The 12,052-nt window shown below is 55.3% G+C and overlaps 2 protein-coding genes across 9 annotated transcripts in view; both read left to right on the plus strand.

The window, feature by feature from the left end:
• ACAD10 (acyl-CoA dehydrogenase family member 10) overlaps positions 1–2,165 on the plus strand; it is a 13,248-nt gene extending 11,083 nt beyond the window's left edge. For 2 of the 7 annotated variants that reach the window (XM_040576464.1, XM_040576469.1), the window contains one exon: positions 1,169–2,164. In XM_040576464.1, the coding sequence (XP_040432398.1) occupies positions 1,169–1,234 (66 nt within the window). In that variant the 3' untranslated portion in view covers positions 1,235–2,164. Of the gene's footprint in view, positions 1–812; positions 891–1,168 lie in introns of all 7 variants that reach the window. The other 5 variants (XM_040576466.1, XM_040576463.1, XM_040576465.1 and 2 more) reach the window with 5 other exon arrangements.
• A 420-nt stretch (positions 2,166–2,585) lies between these two features.
• ALDH2 (aldehyde dehydrogenase 2 family member) lies at positions 2,586–11,683 on the plus strand. 2 transcript variants are annotated; one of them, XM_040576471.1, is made up of 13 exons: positions 2,586–2,798; positions 3,582–3,686; positions 4,657–4,797; positions 5,025–5,104; positions 5,599–5,710; positions 6,593–6,721; positions 7,258–7,371; positions 7,742–7,844; positions 8,523–8,707; positions 9,062–9,226; positions 9,554–9,711; positions 10,229–10,343; positions 11,303–11,683. In XM_040576471.1, exons 1-13 carry the CDS (start codon positions 2,664–2,666, stop codon positions 11,333–11,335), a joined length of 1,575 nt encoding a protein of 524 aa, XP_040432405.1. In that variant the 5' UTR covers positions 2,586–2,663; the 3' UTR covers positions 11,336–11,683. The 2 variants fall into 2 exon arrangements, with proteins under 2 accessions (XP_040432405.1, XP_040432407.1); XM_040576473.1 differs by lacking the exon at positions 2,586–2,798 and adding an exon at positions 3,042–3,060.
• Positions 11,684–12,052: the final 369 nt, after the last annotated feature.

The following is a 12,052-nucleotide window of genomic DNA, read 5'->3' on the forward strand; positions in this document are numbered from 1 at the left end:
CTTTCAGAAACGTTTCCTTGTGCTCACGCAGCAAAAACCAGCCTCTCAGGGTGCTTAGCAGCTAATCCCGGAGAAGCCGGAGGAGAGGAAGCCGGCTGCAGGCAGTTTGGAAGTGCTGAGAGGAGCACATCCCCTCGCCCTTCTTCCAGACGCTCATCTTCAGACCTGGGGGAGAGCCCCCAGATCTTCAAACGCCAGGGCCGCCGCTCCGTCCCTCCTCCATGCCCTGGGCTTGTGGTGCAGACACCGCTCCTGGCCTGGGGGAGCAGAGCCCCCTCGTCGCTCTCGTCCCTGCCTTCTTGCCGTCCATCCCACCGCTTCTTCCCTTGGCATCGCCCCTGCGCTGTCAGCTGTGGAAGCACGTCGTAAAGCTGGGGGGAGGAGGCCAGGGGTGGGATCCTGCTGCCTGCAGAGAAAAGATAACAGCAGTGGGGCCTTAAAGAGCTGAGCAGGCCCGGCCGAGGGCTGTCACAGCGCTCCCGGGCTGGGCAAGAGCCAAGGGAAGGGGCCAGCTGGCGCTGCGGGGGCAGGGCTTGTCCCTGCGAGATGAAATTCGCCTGAACAAGGCAGCGCCTGGGCTGATCCTGCCATGCCCTGCACGGGAGCGCTCAGGTCCCAGAGGCTGCCCATGCTCGCAGTTCCCCGGGGAGGGCTTCTCGAGGGGAGCACAGCAAAGCTCAGCCTCTCTCGGAGCAAACACGAGTGCCTCTGGCCGAGGCGGCGGGCCCGCGGCTGCAGTGTCACGGCTGGGGAAGAGCCAGGGGAGGACGGGGAGGACGGAGAAGGACGTAATGTGTCTCGTCCTCTTCCAGCAGGCGGGGTGCCAGAGCCAGAGCAGCGTCTCCGATGCTGACTGGGCAGGCCGTGGATCAGGCTAGCCAGGTGAGCAGGCACGTACACCTCGCAGCTGATCCTCCTGTGGCCCAGGTAAAGCAGCAGGGGGACGCCTGCCCTTTGGGGCCGGGAGGGGCGCACCGGGAATGTCACACAGGCGTTGCAGCCTGGGGCCAAAGAGCCCAAGGGGAGATTTGTCCTGTTTGCTCTGGGATCCTGGGTGAGGATGTTTCCCCAGGGCGTTTGGAAGGAGCTGAGGCATTTGCTGCCGGGCTTCCCTGGTCCTGCAGTCCCTTACTTGCCCTGCGTGGGCGTGGATCTCGCTCTCGCACAGGTCTCTGGAGCAGAGCGTCGCAGCCGTGCAGACCCCAGCCCAGGCCTGAGCCCCACGCCCGGCTGAAGGTCCCACGAAGGTCTGGCCGAAGGTCCCGTGTGCCTCACAGGACAGCACGCTCCAAACCGGAGCTGAGACAGCGCTGGGGAGCCTCGGGTGTGAGGCTAAACCGGCCCCTCTGGCGTGGGAGGGGTCGTGGTATCTGCAGCCTGGGAGCTTTTGAATTTCCGTGGCGTTTGCTGTTATCAGGCTCAATAGCTGCGGGGCAAATTCCGTCCCTGGGTCACGAGGCTGAAGGCACGAGCCTTGCAGCGGGGAGAGCTGGGCCAGGTTTGGAAATGAAGGAGATGGAGCAGAGCCTCTCGCCTTCAGCACATCTCCAGCACCCCGTGGGTACTGGGACTCCAGTGGTGGGGGAACTGGATCAGGTCCTGGAGGACTCCGGCTTCTGGGGAGTCCCCGGAGCTGAGACCCCTGGAACTGGGAGGCACCGGGAGGACTCCACGGCCCCGGCGCTGCAGTGGGTCTCTCTGGGTTTCCCTGGGGCGATGCAGATCAGTGGGGGCTTCCAGTGCTCCACACGGACCAGCAGCAGGGAGGACTTGGGGCTTTGCAATCGTGGTAATTCCTGGGCGCTTTACGTGTTCTCTGGCATTAATTCAATATTAAAGTGCTGGACGTAATTCTTGGCATTCACCGGCTTAACAAGTTCATCTCTTCGCTATCCTCCGCCCGTTTTGCTCCCGTTGGGAACTCCGCTGGGGACGGTGGGATGCGGCAGCGTCCTCGCACTGACGCGGGTGGTGACGCCCGGCGCCGGCTCCTCCAGCACGGGAGCACCCTCGCAGCCCGGGTCCACAAAACCACGTTATTTCAGCGCCCCTGCTGCCAGGGGAACGAGGGGTGCTGCGGGAGGGCCCTGGGCCGGCTGCGCTGGCCGCTCGGCGCCGGGACCGGGGGGCAGCCGGGGAGCCTTGTTAACCTGAGCCGCTCCTCCTGGAGCCGCGGGACGAAACCCTGCCTCCGCCAGGCGTTCGGCTCTGAAGGAGGGGGACTCCGGGAGCCCGCAGCTGCCTTCGCGCCTCCCGCCGCCTCGTCCCGCAGGCGAGCGGGACCCCAGGCCCAGCCTCAGAGCCCGGGGCTCCCCGGGAGGGGGGGGGGGGGGGGCGTCTCCTCGGTGCCCGCGGGGCGAACCCCACGAACGGGGGCCGGGTTGGAGCCGCTGAGCCCCCGGGGGGGGGAGCGGGCTGCACGGCCTCGGGCTGCACGTGCGGGCACGCGGGTGGGCGGGGCGAGGCGAGGCGGGGGCGTGGTTACGAGCGGCGGGGGGCGTGGCGCTGAGCGGCGGGGGCGTGGCGATGAATGGCGGGGAGCGCGGTGATGAATGGCGGGGGGCGTGGCGCTAAGCCGCGGGGAGGGGGCGTGGCCACGCAAAAGGGGCGTGGCGCGGCGGGGGGCGCGGCGCGTGTGGCGGCGCCGTGCTGTCGGTGCGGCGATGCTGCGGCTGGCCCTGCGCTCCTCCCGGCTCTGCCGGGGCCCGGCCCGCTCCGGGGCTCCGCTCTCGGCCGCCGCCGCCGCCTCCTCGCCCATCCCCGCGCCCAACCCGCGGCCCGAGATCGCCTACGACAAGGTAGGGCCGGCCCGGGGGGGGGGCGGCGAGGGCTGCGCGGGGGCGAGCTGGCGGGGGGAACGGGGGGGGGGGTGCTGTCCCGACACGGCTGGGGGTGTCACGATATGGGTGGAGGGGTGTCCCGGCACGGGAGGCTGTCACGACGCAGGCGGGTGTCCCGGTATGGCTGGGTGGGTGTCCCGAGTGGGTGTCCCGACACGGCTGGGGGCTGTCCCGACATGGGTGGGTGTCCCGACATGGCTGGGCCGGCGTCCCGACGCGGGTGGGTGGGTGTCCCGATACGGGTGGGTGATCCGACACGGGCGGGTGTCGCGACGCGGGCCGGGCGCTCCTTCCCCGCGGCCGTGGTCTGGAGCTCGGCGAGAGCGGGCCCGCCCCGGGCCGGCCCCGCTGCCTCGGCCCCGGCCGTCCCCGCAGGTCCCCGCAGGTCCCCGGGCTGCCCGACACCCGCTGCCGGGGCGATGCAGCCCCAGTGCCGCGGGTGAAACGGGGCGCGGTGCCGGCGCCCGGAGCGTTTCCCCCCTCTCCCGAGGCTCCCCGGGGCTTCGGAAGGACCCGGTGAGAGGGGAACCGCCGCGGCGCGGCTCCTTTTTGTTGGCTGGCGGCTGCTGGTCCGCCTAGGCCAGAAAATCGCCTTCAGATCCGCGCGGTTTTGGAGCCCCCGCAAGCTGAGTCCCTTGAATTAAACAGCCTGCTAAGAAGCCATCAAACAAATACAGCTCGTAGCGATTCCTCCTAGGTCTGGCTCCGAGGCGTGACGCTGCTTCGCTTTCTTCCTTACAGATTTTCATAAATAACGAGTGGCACGATGCGGTCAGTAAAAAAACCTTCCCAACTATCAACCCAGCGACAGGAGAAGTTATCTGCCAGGTTGCCGAGGGCGATAAGGTAAATATTCCCTCTGAGGTCTGTTTGTTTGCAGCACGCAGGGATTGCGGAGCGGCTGACCTGCACCAATGCTGCATCCAGTGCTGCTGCTGTCCTTCCCGAGCAGTGCTCTCACAAAACCCTCCGGCTTTGCCTCTTCCCAGTGGCAAGCTGGGACTGGAAAGGGTGGGGAGGAACAGACGTGGTGTGGAGTGGAGCCTGTGCTGGGAGGAGCAGCCGTGGGTGGAAGCTGCTGGGCCAGGAGGGGTGAACGCTGAGACCCCTGCTGTGGTGGGAGCGTGACCCAGAGCCATGGCAGGAGAGGAAACAGAAGGCCAGGGTTGCCTGAACGGCCTCCACGTGCTGTACACGTGTAGTGGGAGACCGTCCCCAGCCCAGGGAAGTAAAAAAAACGAAAGAAAAAGGGTTGGGAGCAGCCATATGATTGCCCTGTGCTTTATGCAAGGCCCTCCTAGGAGTCTGTGGCACAGCAAGGTTTTGTTTCCCAGCAATTTGGGGCTCATCCTCCAGTCTGGAAACTCGTCTGTATTCCCCAGGGGAGGGGTGAGCGAGGGAACCCTTTGTTTTTTGCTTGTCCGCGGCACAGTGGCTTGTCTTGGCGAGACCATTACAGCAAGGCAGAACAGAAAAACAACTAAAAGCAAATTAATGTCCCGACTGGACAAAATGAGGGATTAGAGATACTTGATCAAGGAAAAAAGTGCTTTAGAATGTGCTAGTGAAACCAAATCCTGAAAGAGTGTCAAAGCAGACTTCTAAAGCTCTTCCCTTGCCTTGTTCTAGGACGCAAACATTAACCCAGCAGATGATATTGCAGAAATAGCGTCAATATTTGCACTCCACATAGCTGAAATAAGAGGCACGGGTGGTGTTTCCTTCTGGAGCCCAGGGAGGGCATCAGCTGCGTTGTGAGAGGGAGGCCGGGGCTGGTTGCTCCCTTCTCAACCCCCTTGCTTGGACTCCTCTACAGGCTGATGTGGACAAGGCTGTTAAGGCAGCCAGGGCAGCTTTCCAGCTGGGCTCGCCTTGGAGGAGGATGGACGCTTCTCACCGCGGGAAGCTGCTGAATCGCCTGGCTGACCTGATTGAGAGGGACCGGGCTTACCTGGCGGTGCGTATCGCGCTCCGTGGTCCCTCAGCCGGGGCAGAGATGGGTGGTGTGCCCCCTTCGGTGTGGTGAGGACGTCAGCCACAGCTAACTCTGAGCTGCTTGGGAACCTGAAAGTTCAAAAGCCAACATGCAGAACTGACACGAAGAGCAAACTGAGAATCAAATCTAAATCTGTACGTGTGATATTCCTCGTCTCGTGCTTCAGGCAATCTCAATGTCTTTTGTAGGCGCTGGAAACTCTGGATAATGGCAAACCGTACTCCATCGCCTACTTGGTGGATCTGGACATGGTAGTCAAATGTCTCAGGTAGGCATGGAGGCTACGGTGACAGCGCGGTCGCTTCAGGCCCCAAGCTCCTGCTTAGCTGGCCTGTGGAAAGTGAACCTTTGATGCCTCTGATTCAGGCTGGTTCTGACCCCTTGGTATTATCTGGCCCTTTCAGTCTCTGTTTCCATCTTTCTTTTTTTTTTTTGGTTATGAAAATTCCTTTTGTTTGTACTTCCTGTGATTTTTCCAAAGGGCTTTTGTTATATGTATGCTGCTCTCTTACCATATGCAGAACTTGCACAAATCTGCGGTGCAGTGCAGGAGTGACACAACAGATGCCATACAAATTGCTGGCAAATGTGCGAGACGAAAGTTTGCATTTACTGTCCACTCTTAAGATCACCTTCCTGGGAAATACTTGCATTAGTGTGCACTTTATGAAGCGACCGAAGAAGGGAGGAAAGCAAAGAGCTGGAGGAAATCTTCCTTGTTTTCTGTTTTCAATTCAGTGACCAAAACTTTGTTGTTGCCAGGTACTTTGCAGGCTGGGCTGATAAATTCCACGGCAAAACCATCCCTTTAGACGGAGACTTCTTCTGCTACACGAGACATGAGCCAGTGGGAGTCTGTGGACAGATAATCCCGGTAAGTAAAATGTATCCATAGGTCTTGAAATAGTATTTCAGGAAATGAGTGTTACAACGAAGAGGTATCTTAAAGTGCAAGTCTGTTGTGAAGCACTGCTTCCTTCCAATGCTAAAAATAAAATGATCCTGGCTCCAGCTGGGAGGGCTGTTACTTTGCTCTGGCAGCACAGGCCTACTTGTTGATTTCATGGGGCCTGGGTAAGATTTATTTTGTATCTGCTGCTGCTGCTGCTGCAAAAAAAAGAATATTAGCCCCTTTATTAGCTCAGAGCCACAGTTAAGTTTAAACTTATGTTTTTAATGCTAGGTAGTAGTTTGTACAATGAGGAAACGGAGCACTAGCATGCGAAATTCAGTTTTATGTAACTGGTCTTATTTCTGTAACTGGTAGCAAGCAGAGCAAAGAGGTTTGTCAACAGCAAGGCCTCATGTATGCAACGATCCCTGGACGGTGATACCTGCTTGTAGGAGTAGCCACATTCTGGTTGTTGCACGCTGTGTTTGCACGGGTTTTGTGTCTGCATTGCACAAGAGCTGAATGGAAATGCCTCACCGCTCTGTGAGCACTGCCATGTCGTTACAAAGGGTTCCTTTCAAAACACGTTAAAAAAAAAACATTTAATGGCTAAACGGAGAGTAAAGATTAATTCCAAAAAAGCTGTGGTTTCGCAGTGGTACTGAGAGGCTTCACACGTCAGTACAGTTTTCCTGGGCAAGCAGAAGACAGTGCTTGAAAAGGAGCCAAAAACCGCAGCTAGGGAAGGATCAGAGGCTGCTTCCATAGGTGCTGCACCTCCAGATTTGAATAAAGCTCGCTCGTTACTCGCTCGGTAATTGGAACTTGCAAGCTCAGACCAGCAAATCTCTCCTTGTTTTCCAGTGGAACTTCCCGCTGTTGATGCAGGCATGGAAACTGGGGCCTGCCCTGGCTACCGGGAACGTGATCGTGATGAAAGTGGCGGAGCAAACCCCCCTGAGTGCCCTCTACATAGCTAATCTGATCAAGGAGGTGAGGGGAAGGGCTGGGTTTCCATCGGCTGACTCGCTGGAGTTCAGGGTAACACAGCCAAACTGGAGGGCACGTGACAGGAATAGAGGAGGGCTGTCTGGTCTGGAGAAAGGCTGGATTGTCTTGGATATCTTAGCGTTTGGATATCTTAGCGTTTGGTTCAGCAAAAAAACCACATTCAAACACCTTCATCCTCATAAATGCATACGCAGAGGACATCCTCCTGGATTTAGGGAAGGACTCTGAGGTTCAATTGAATAAACTTCAGGGTGATTAGAGAGCTAAAATATGTGCTAAAATAAAAGCTAAAATAACGTATAACTCCAAGCCATGTTTAGGGTGCAGGGTGGGGCGAGGAGTTGTCCCGGTTCTTGCAAATTAAACGTTAAAACTGAAGACCTGGGAAATGAAAATGAGCTAGGAAAGGCTCTGTTCTTTGTGGGAGGCATTTCGGAGCGTTACTAACAGCCGAATGTAGGTGAAAGCCTTGATTCGTGGGAGGAATAATGTTGCCCTCTCCTGCTGTGAACCTGCAGGCCGGATTCCCCCCAGGCGTGGTGAACATCATCCCCGGCTACGGGCCCACTGCGGGGGCTGCCATCTCTTCCCACATGGACGTAGATAAAGTGGCCTTCACTGGCTCCACAGAGGTAAGGAGGGGGCTTTACCTTTAAGCCCTCGGGACATAAAGATTATCTCGTGTCTGTATTGCTTCTTTTGTACAAAATACTGGAGGTGCATCACCTTCTACAACTTCCTTCGAGAAATACAGCTGACTTTACAGCGTGACATTTAATTCTCCTTTGTGCAAGACTCTTTTTAGGTGCTTTCTTTAGAGTATTTCCTATTGTTTTCCTTGATCTGCTTTGTTCTAGAGGTGAAACTCTAGGCGGACTTCCCTTAAAGCCCTGACAATGAAGGGATTACTGTCAAACTGCTGACTGCCACCTAAAACCAGCCGCCCTGCCGGGTGTTGCTGTGGGCTGGAGGCAGTCCCTAACGCCTCTTCTCCTGGTGCAGGTCGGGCACCTGATCCAGAAGGCTGCAGCAGAGAGTAACCTGAAGCGGGTGACACTGGAGCTTGGAGGAAAGAGTCCAAATATCATCATGTCTGATGCCGACAGTAAGCACCTGCTAGCGGAGCGTTTGGTCTGTGCGTTTCACGCTGGCTTTCTGCAAGCAGAGCTGGAGGGGAAAAGAAAGCTCTCCTACGTCGTGTGTCCCCAGCTCTGACACCACCTGGCTGTTCTCTCTCCGTGAAGTCTCTGTGCCTCCTGCTGCAGCTGCCGCATTTGTGTATCAGGGCTTCTTCACTCCCACTTCTTTCCCAGTACTGGGAAGAAGCTCAGTTATCAACAAATGAGAAATGTTTCAGTATCTTCCTTCAGATTTCTCAGTTCTGTTTTTCTTTCTCTCTCTTAGTGCTTACCGCCCTTTTCTGTTCTTATGCAGTTCTGGTTCTCTCATCTCTTGCATATGAGTTCATTTTTGATCTGGATGAACCAAATGCATTAGTAAGGAAGGAAATTCTACTAGAGCCAAACCAACTCATCTTTAATATCTGTTAATTTCAAATAATAACTATAATCTGCCTCAGATCAGATTTTTTTTTCTATTATGGGATGCACTAATGGATCTTTATGCTGATTAAATCTGTATCTAACTACCAAAGCATAGAAAATGCCCGTCAGCTGAAAGGACCTTGTGTCACTGATGCTCCAGTAGCTAGCATGATAATAGTTCAAAAAAAGTCACTTACTGACTTGGGCTGGTTTTGTCTTCCTCTTCTCCCCCATCTTAGTGGACTGGGCTGTGGATCAAGCCCACTTTGCCCTCTTCTTCAACCAAGGGCAGTGCTGCTGTGCCGGATCCCGAACGTACGTCCAGGAAGATATATACCATGAGTTTGTGGAGAAGAGTGTTGAGAAGGCCAAGTCCAGGGTGGTTGGAAACCCGTTTGACTCTAAAACGGAGCAGGGACCTCAGGTGAGAGCAGGAAATGTCTGGAACTGTTATTTCATGAAATTATCCCAATCTTGAGTCATTGTGCATCGGTAGGTCAGGATCAGGGGTATGCTCCAGTCTCCCAAATAATCTCCTTTGAACTGTGCCCATTACCTCCGTGTGCAGGAGGGAGAAGTTAATTAACCATTCTGGTTATTCCAAAACCTCCACTTGAAACTGGCACTTAAAAATCCTCATCTCCCTTGGAAGCTTGCTTGGCAGCCTATTGAAATGGGGAACTGCGAGAGCCCAGTGGCATGCCGGAGGGGCTGCAGCCAAATCCTTTTTTACCCCCAGCAAACATCAAGCTGACCTGTCTGTCCTGATGGCTCTTAGGTGGATGAAGAGCAGTATAAGAAGATCCTTGGTTACATTAGTACCGGGAAGCGTGAAGGAGCCAAGCTGCTGTGCGGTGGCAGCCCCGCTGCAGACAGAGGCTACTTCATCCAGCCAACTGTCTTCGGCGAAGTGCAGGACAACATGACGATCGCCAGGGAGGAGGTGAGACCTGCGGCACCTTTCTGCCGTCAGCTTCGCACTTCTTTGTTGCTTTGCACCCACCGGTGTAACACGAACCAGGTCTGCAAGCACTGGACATTCACAAAATGAGAACAGAAAGAGAAACTTGGCACTTTTTAGGAAGTTACCGCAGCAAAATTCCCTCCAAATTACATGCTGGGTGCTTCATAATATGGGAAGTGACCACAGTGATACTTTGAATGTAGCGTCCTGTGTAACTTCCAACATACACACATAACTCCAGCACCAACCACAGCCTCTCCTGGGATCACTTTACAGTTTTTCACTTGATCTGTTTGGATCTTGCAGATATTTGGGCCTGTCATGCAGATTCTGAAGTTCAAAACAATTGAGGAAGTAATTGAGAGAGCAAACGACTCCAAGTATGGTCTAGCAGCAGCAGTCTTTACGAAGGACCTTGACAAAGCTAACTATGTGTCTCAGGCCCTGCGAGCTGGAACAGTTTGGTGAGCCTTGACACTTTTTTCTCCTTAAACTGCTGGCAGCTTTCATGTGCGCTGTGATTTCTTGTTACACTTGCTCTTTGTTAGCCTGTCTCTGCTTTGGATCAAATTTTACAAGTACCTCACTGAATGTAATGTCAGACCTTCAACTGCAGTGCTACTTTTGGTGAAATTTAGGAATATCAAGTTTCCATGCTCTCATTGTGAATTAGTGAGTGGGATGGGGGAGCAGAACTCCAGCAGTGCAGTTGGCAATGACAGCAGCTCCTGCAGGGCTCTGGGCTTGTGTGATGCAAGACACGAATTGATTTCATGGTGTTCTGTTTCCTGGCTGATAAAGATGAGGTTCCAGTATTGATTAAATTTGCTGGTTGAGATAACTAACAAATGGGGAAATCGTGCCTAGAAATTCATCCGTCCCTCTGCTGTAAACAGCTGAGATGTCCATTTGCTGTGGAAAAAGCTCTTCTGTTAACCTGTTCTGAAGCTATAGGTGCTTAACTCATGCTTTCCTTTTCAGGGTGAACTGCTATGATGTGTTTGGTGCACAAGCCCCATTTGGTGGCTACAAAGCATCTGGGAATGGGCGAGAGCTGGGAGAATATGGTCTGGAGGCATATGTAGAGGTGAAAAATGTGAGTATCCCCCTATGTGAGTTCTTCTCAAACATCTGCTGTAGCTCCAAATTGTCTCTGTACCTGCTGGCGTGGGCCTGAGAGTTACCGTTCTTTCTAATGCTTGAACCGAACTTGGAGCTGCGCTTCTGAAGTAACCACAAACAAAACTCCGTGCAACTATTTAAATCAGAAAGCTAGTCTTGTTTTGTACAGCTTTAGAAAACAAGGGTATGTGACCTGACTGAGTGATTACCAATTGCCTGCACCACTTGGCACAGTTTAGGTGTCTCTCACTGTAAGGAGTGGAAGCGTGCTGGCTTCTCTGCAAGCTTATTTTGTGGAGAGCCTGCGCTGGGGGCGAGCGTCAGTGGGGTGGAAGCTTCTGTGTATCCAAACTGGCAGATGAATACTGGGCACTTACCGCTCAGGAGGAGGAATCTGAGCAGTGACCCCCAGCATTAATGCCGCTCTCTGGAGCAGCATTGCTGGCGTTGGGCAATCCGCAGACGGAGTAATTTCCTGGAAGGCGAGGCAGAAGGGCTGGCACTCGGTCTTGCTCGCAGCTGTGGTGTCTGACAGGTGATGGAGCTCGTGGGCTGCGGTGGTTTGCCTGCGGCTCCCGAGTCACGACCCAGCACGAGGTGTGGAACAGCTCAGGGCCTCCGGCGTGTGCCTGGCAGGGAGCTCGTGTGGTGTGGGAGCAGGCATGGTCGGCTGTGCTCTGCTGGGACTCCTCTCTCCCAGTGAGCAGGGACACCTCTGGAGAGGAGCAGGGACACCTCTGGAGAGGAGCAGGGACCACCTCTGAGCTTTCCCCTGCCTCTTAGGACAGGTCTCCTGATCCCGGTCAGTGACCGCTGCCGGGGACACGCTGTCCTCTGGCTCGGGTTCCCTTCGGTGCGGTGCTGCTGCCCTTCAGGGGAATACAACTGGCTGCTGCCTGCAGGAAAGTGACCTGTGACTTTTGTTTTCCCTAGGTAACGATCAAAATTCCGCAGAAAAACTCCTAAAGGACAACAGCCTCCCCCACGTTTGGAGAACACGTATGCAGCTTTGTGAGAAATAAAGCAAAGCAAACCTCTTTAACACGCAAAGCTTAGGTGGCAGCCGTGTAACTCTGCGTTAAGAAATTATGCTTCGGAAGGTGCCCGGAGGAGCTCTGTCTTCAGAATACTGCAGCCACTTGGTAACAGGGCCGTACTCCTGTTGCAGCTGATGAAAGTGTTGGGTTTATTCCCTCAGAAAATCATTTATTTGCTTGTTTGCGGTAGGCTTTGTAAGCGCTTCACAGCCCCAGTGCAGCGTGGGGGGGTGCTCCCCTTTTGTACCTGTGCACAATAAACAGTTTTGTCACTAAAGCTGCCCCTGCCTTCTGTTGGAGCACGGGGGGGTGGCAGTGAGCTAAGGAGGGACTCGGATATAGTGCGATTGTTGATTATTTGTGTGCGATTATTGATTTCATGTGTGCGATTTATTGATTTATTCACTTTTATTCGTGCTTTTCACTCCCGGGGCGGGGCCCGGTCCCGCCCCCCCTCAGGGCCTCGCCTCAGAGCCGCGGGCGGTGCCACCTCAGCTCTCGCGAGACTTCGCGTCTGAGTGGGGGAGAGGGGGGGAAGAGGCTACAGGGGGCGTGGCCTCACGGCTCCCTTGGCCCCGCCTCCATCGCTCATCAGCCCTTCCCCTCGCGTGACGTCATCAGTTGGCACCGAGCTCCAGTCAGGCCC

The sequence above is a fragment of the Cygnus olor genome, chromosome 17 (assembly GCF_009769625.2).
Source record: "Cygnus olor isolate bCygOlo1 chromosome 17, bCygOlo1.pri.v2, whole genome shotgun sequence".
Taxonomy (NCBI): domain Eukaryota; kingdom Metazoa; phylum Chordata; class Aves; order Anseriformes; family Anatidae; genus Cygnus; species Cygnus olor.

Excerpts from the sequence above, each read along its gene's own strand:
- ALDH2 (XM_040576471.1), top strand. The coding sequence starts at position 2,664 with ATGCTGCGGCTGGCCCTGCGCTCCTCCCGGCTCTGCCGGGGCCCGGCC. Across the intron at positions 6,722-7,257 it reads TAGCTAATCTGATCAAGGAG|GCCGGATTCCCCCCAGGCGT; the intron begins GTGAGGGGAAGG and ends GTGAACCTGCAG. Across the intron at positions 7,372-7,741 it reads CCTTCACTGGCTCCACAGAG|GTCGGGCACCTGATCCAGAA; the intron begins GTAAGGAGGGGG and ends CTCCTGGTGCAG.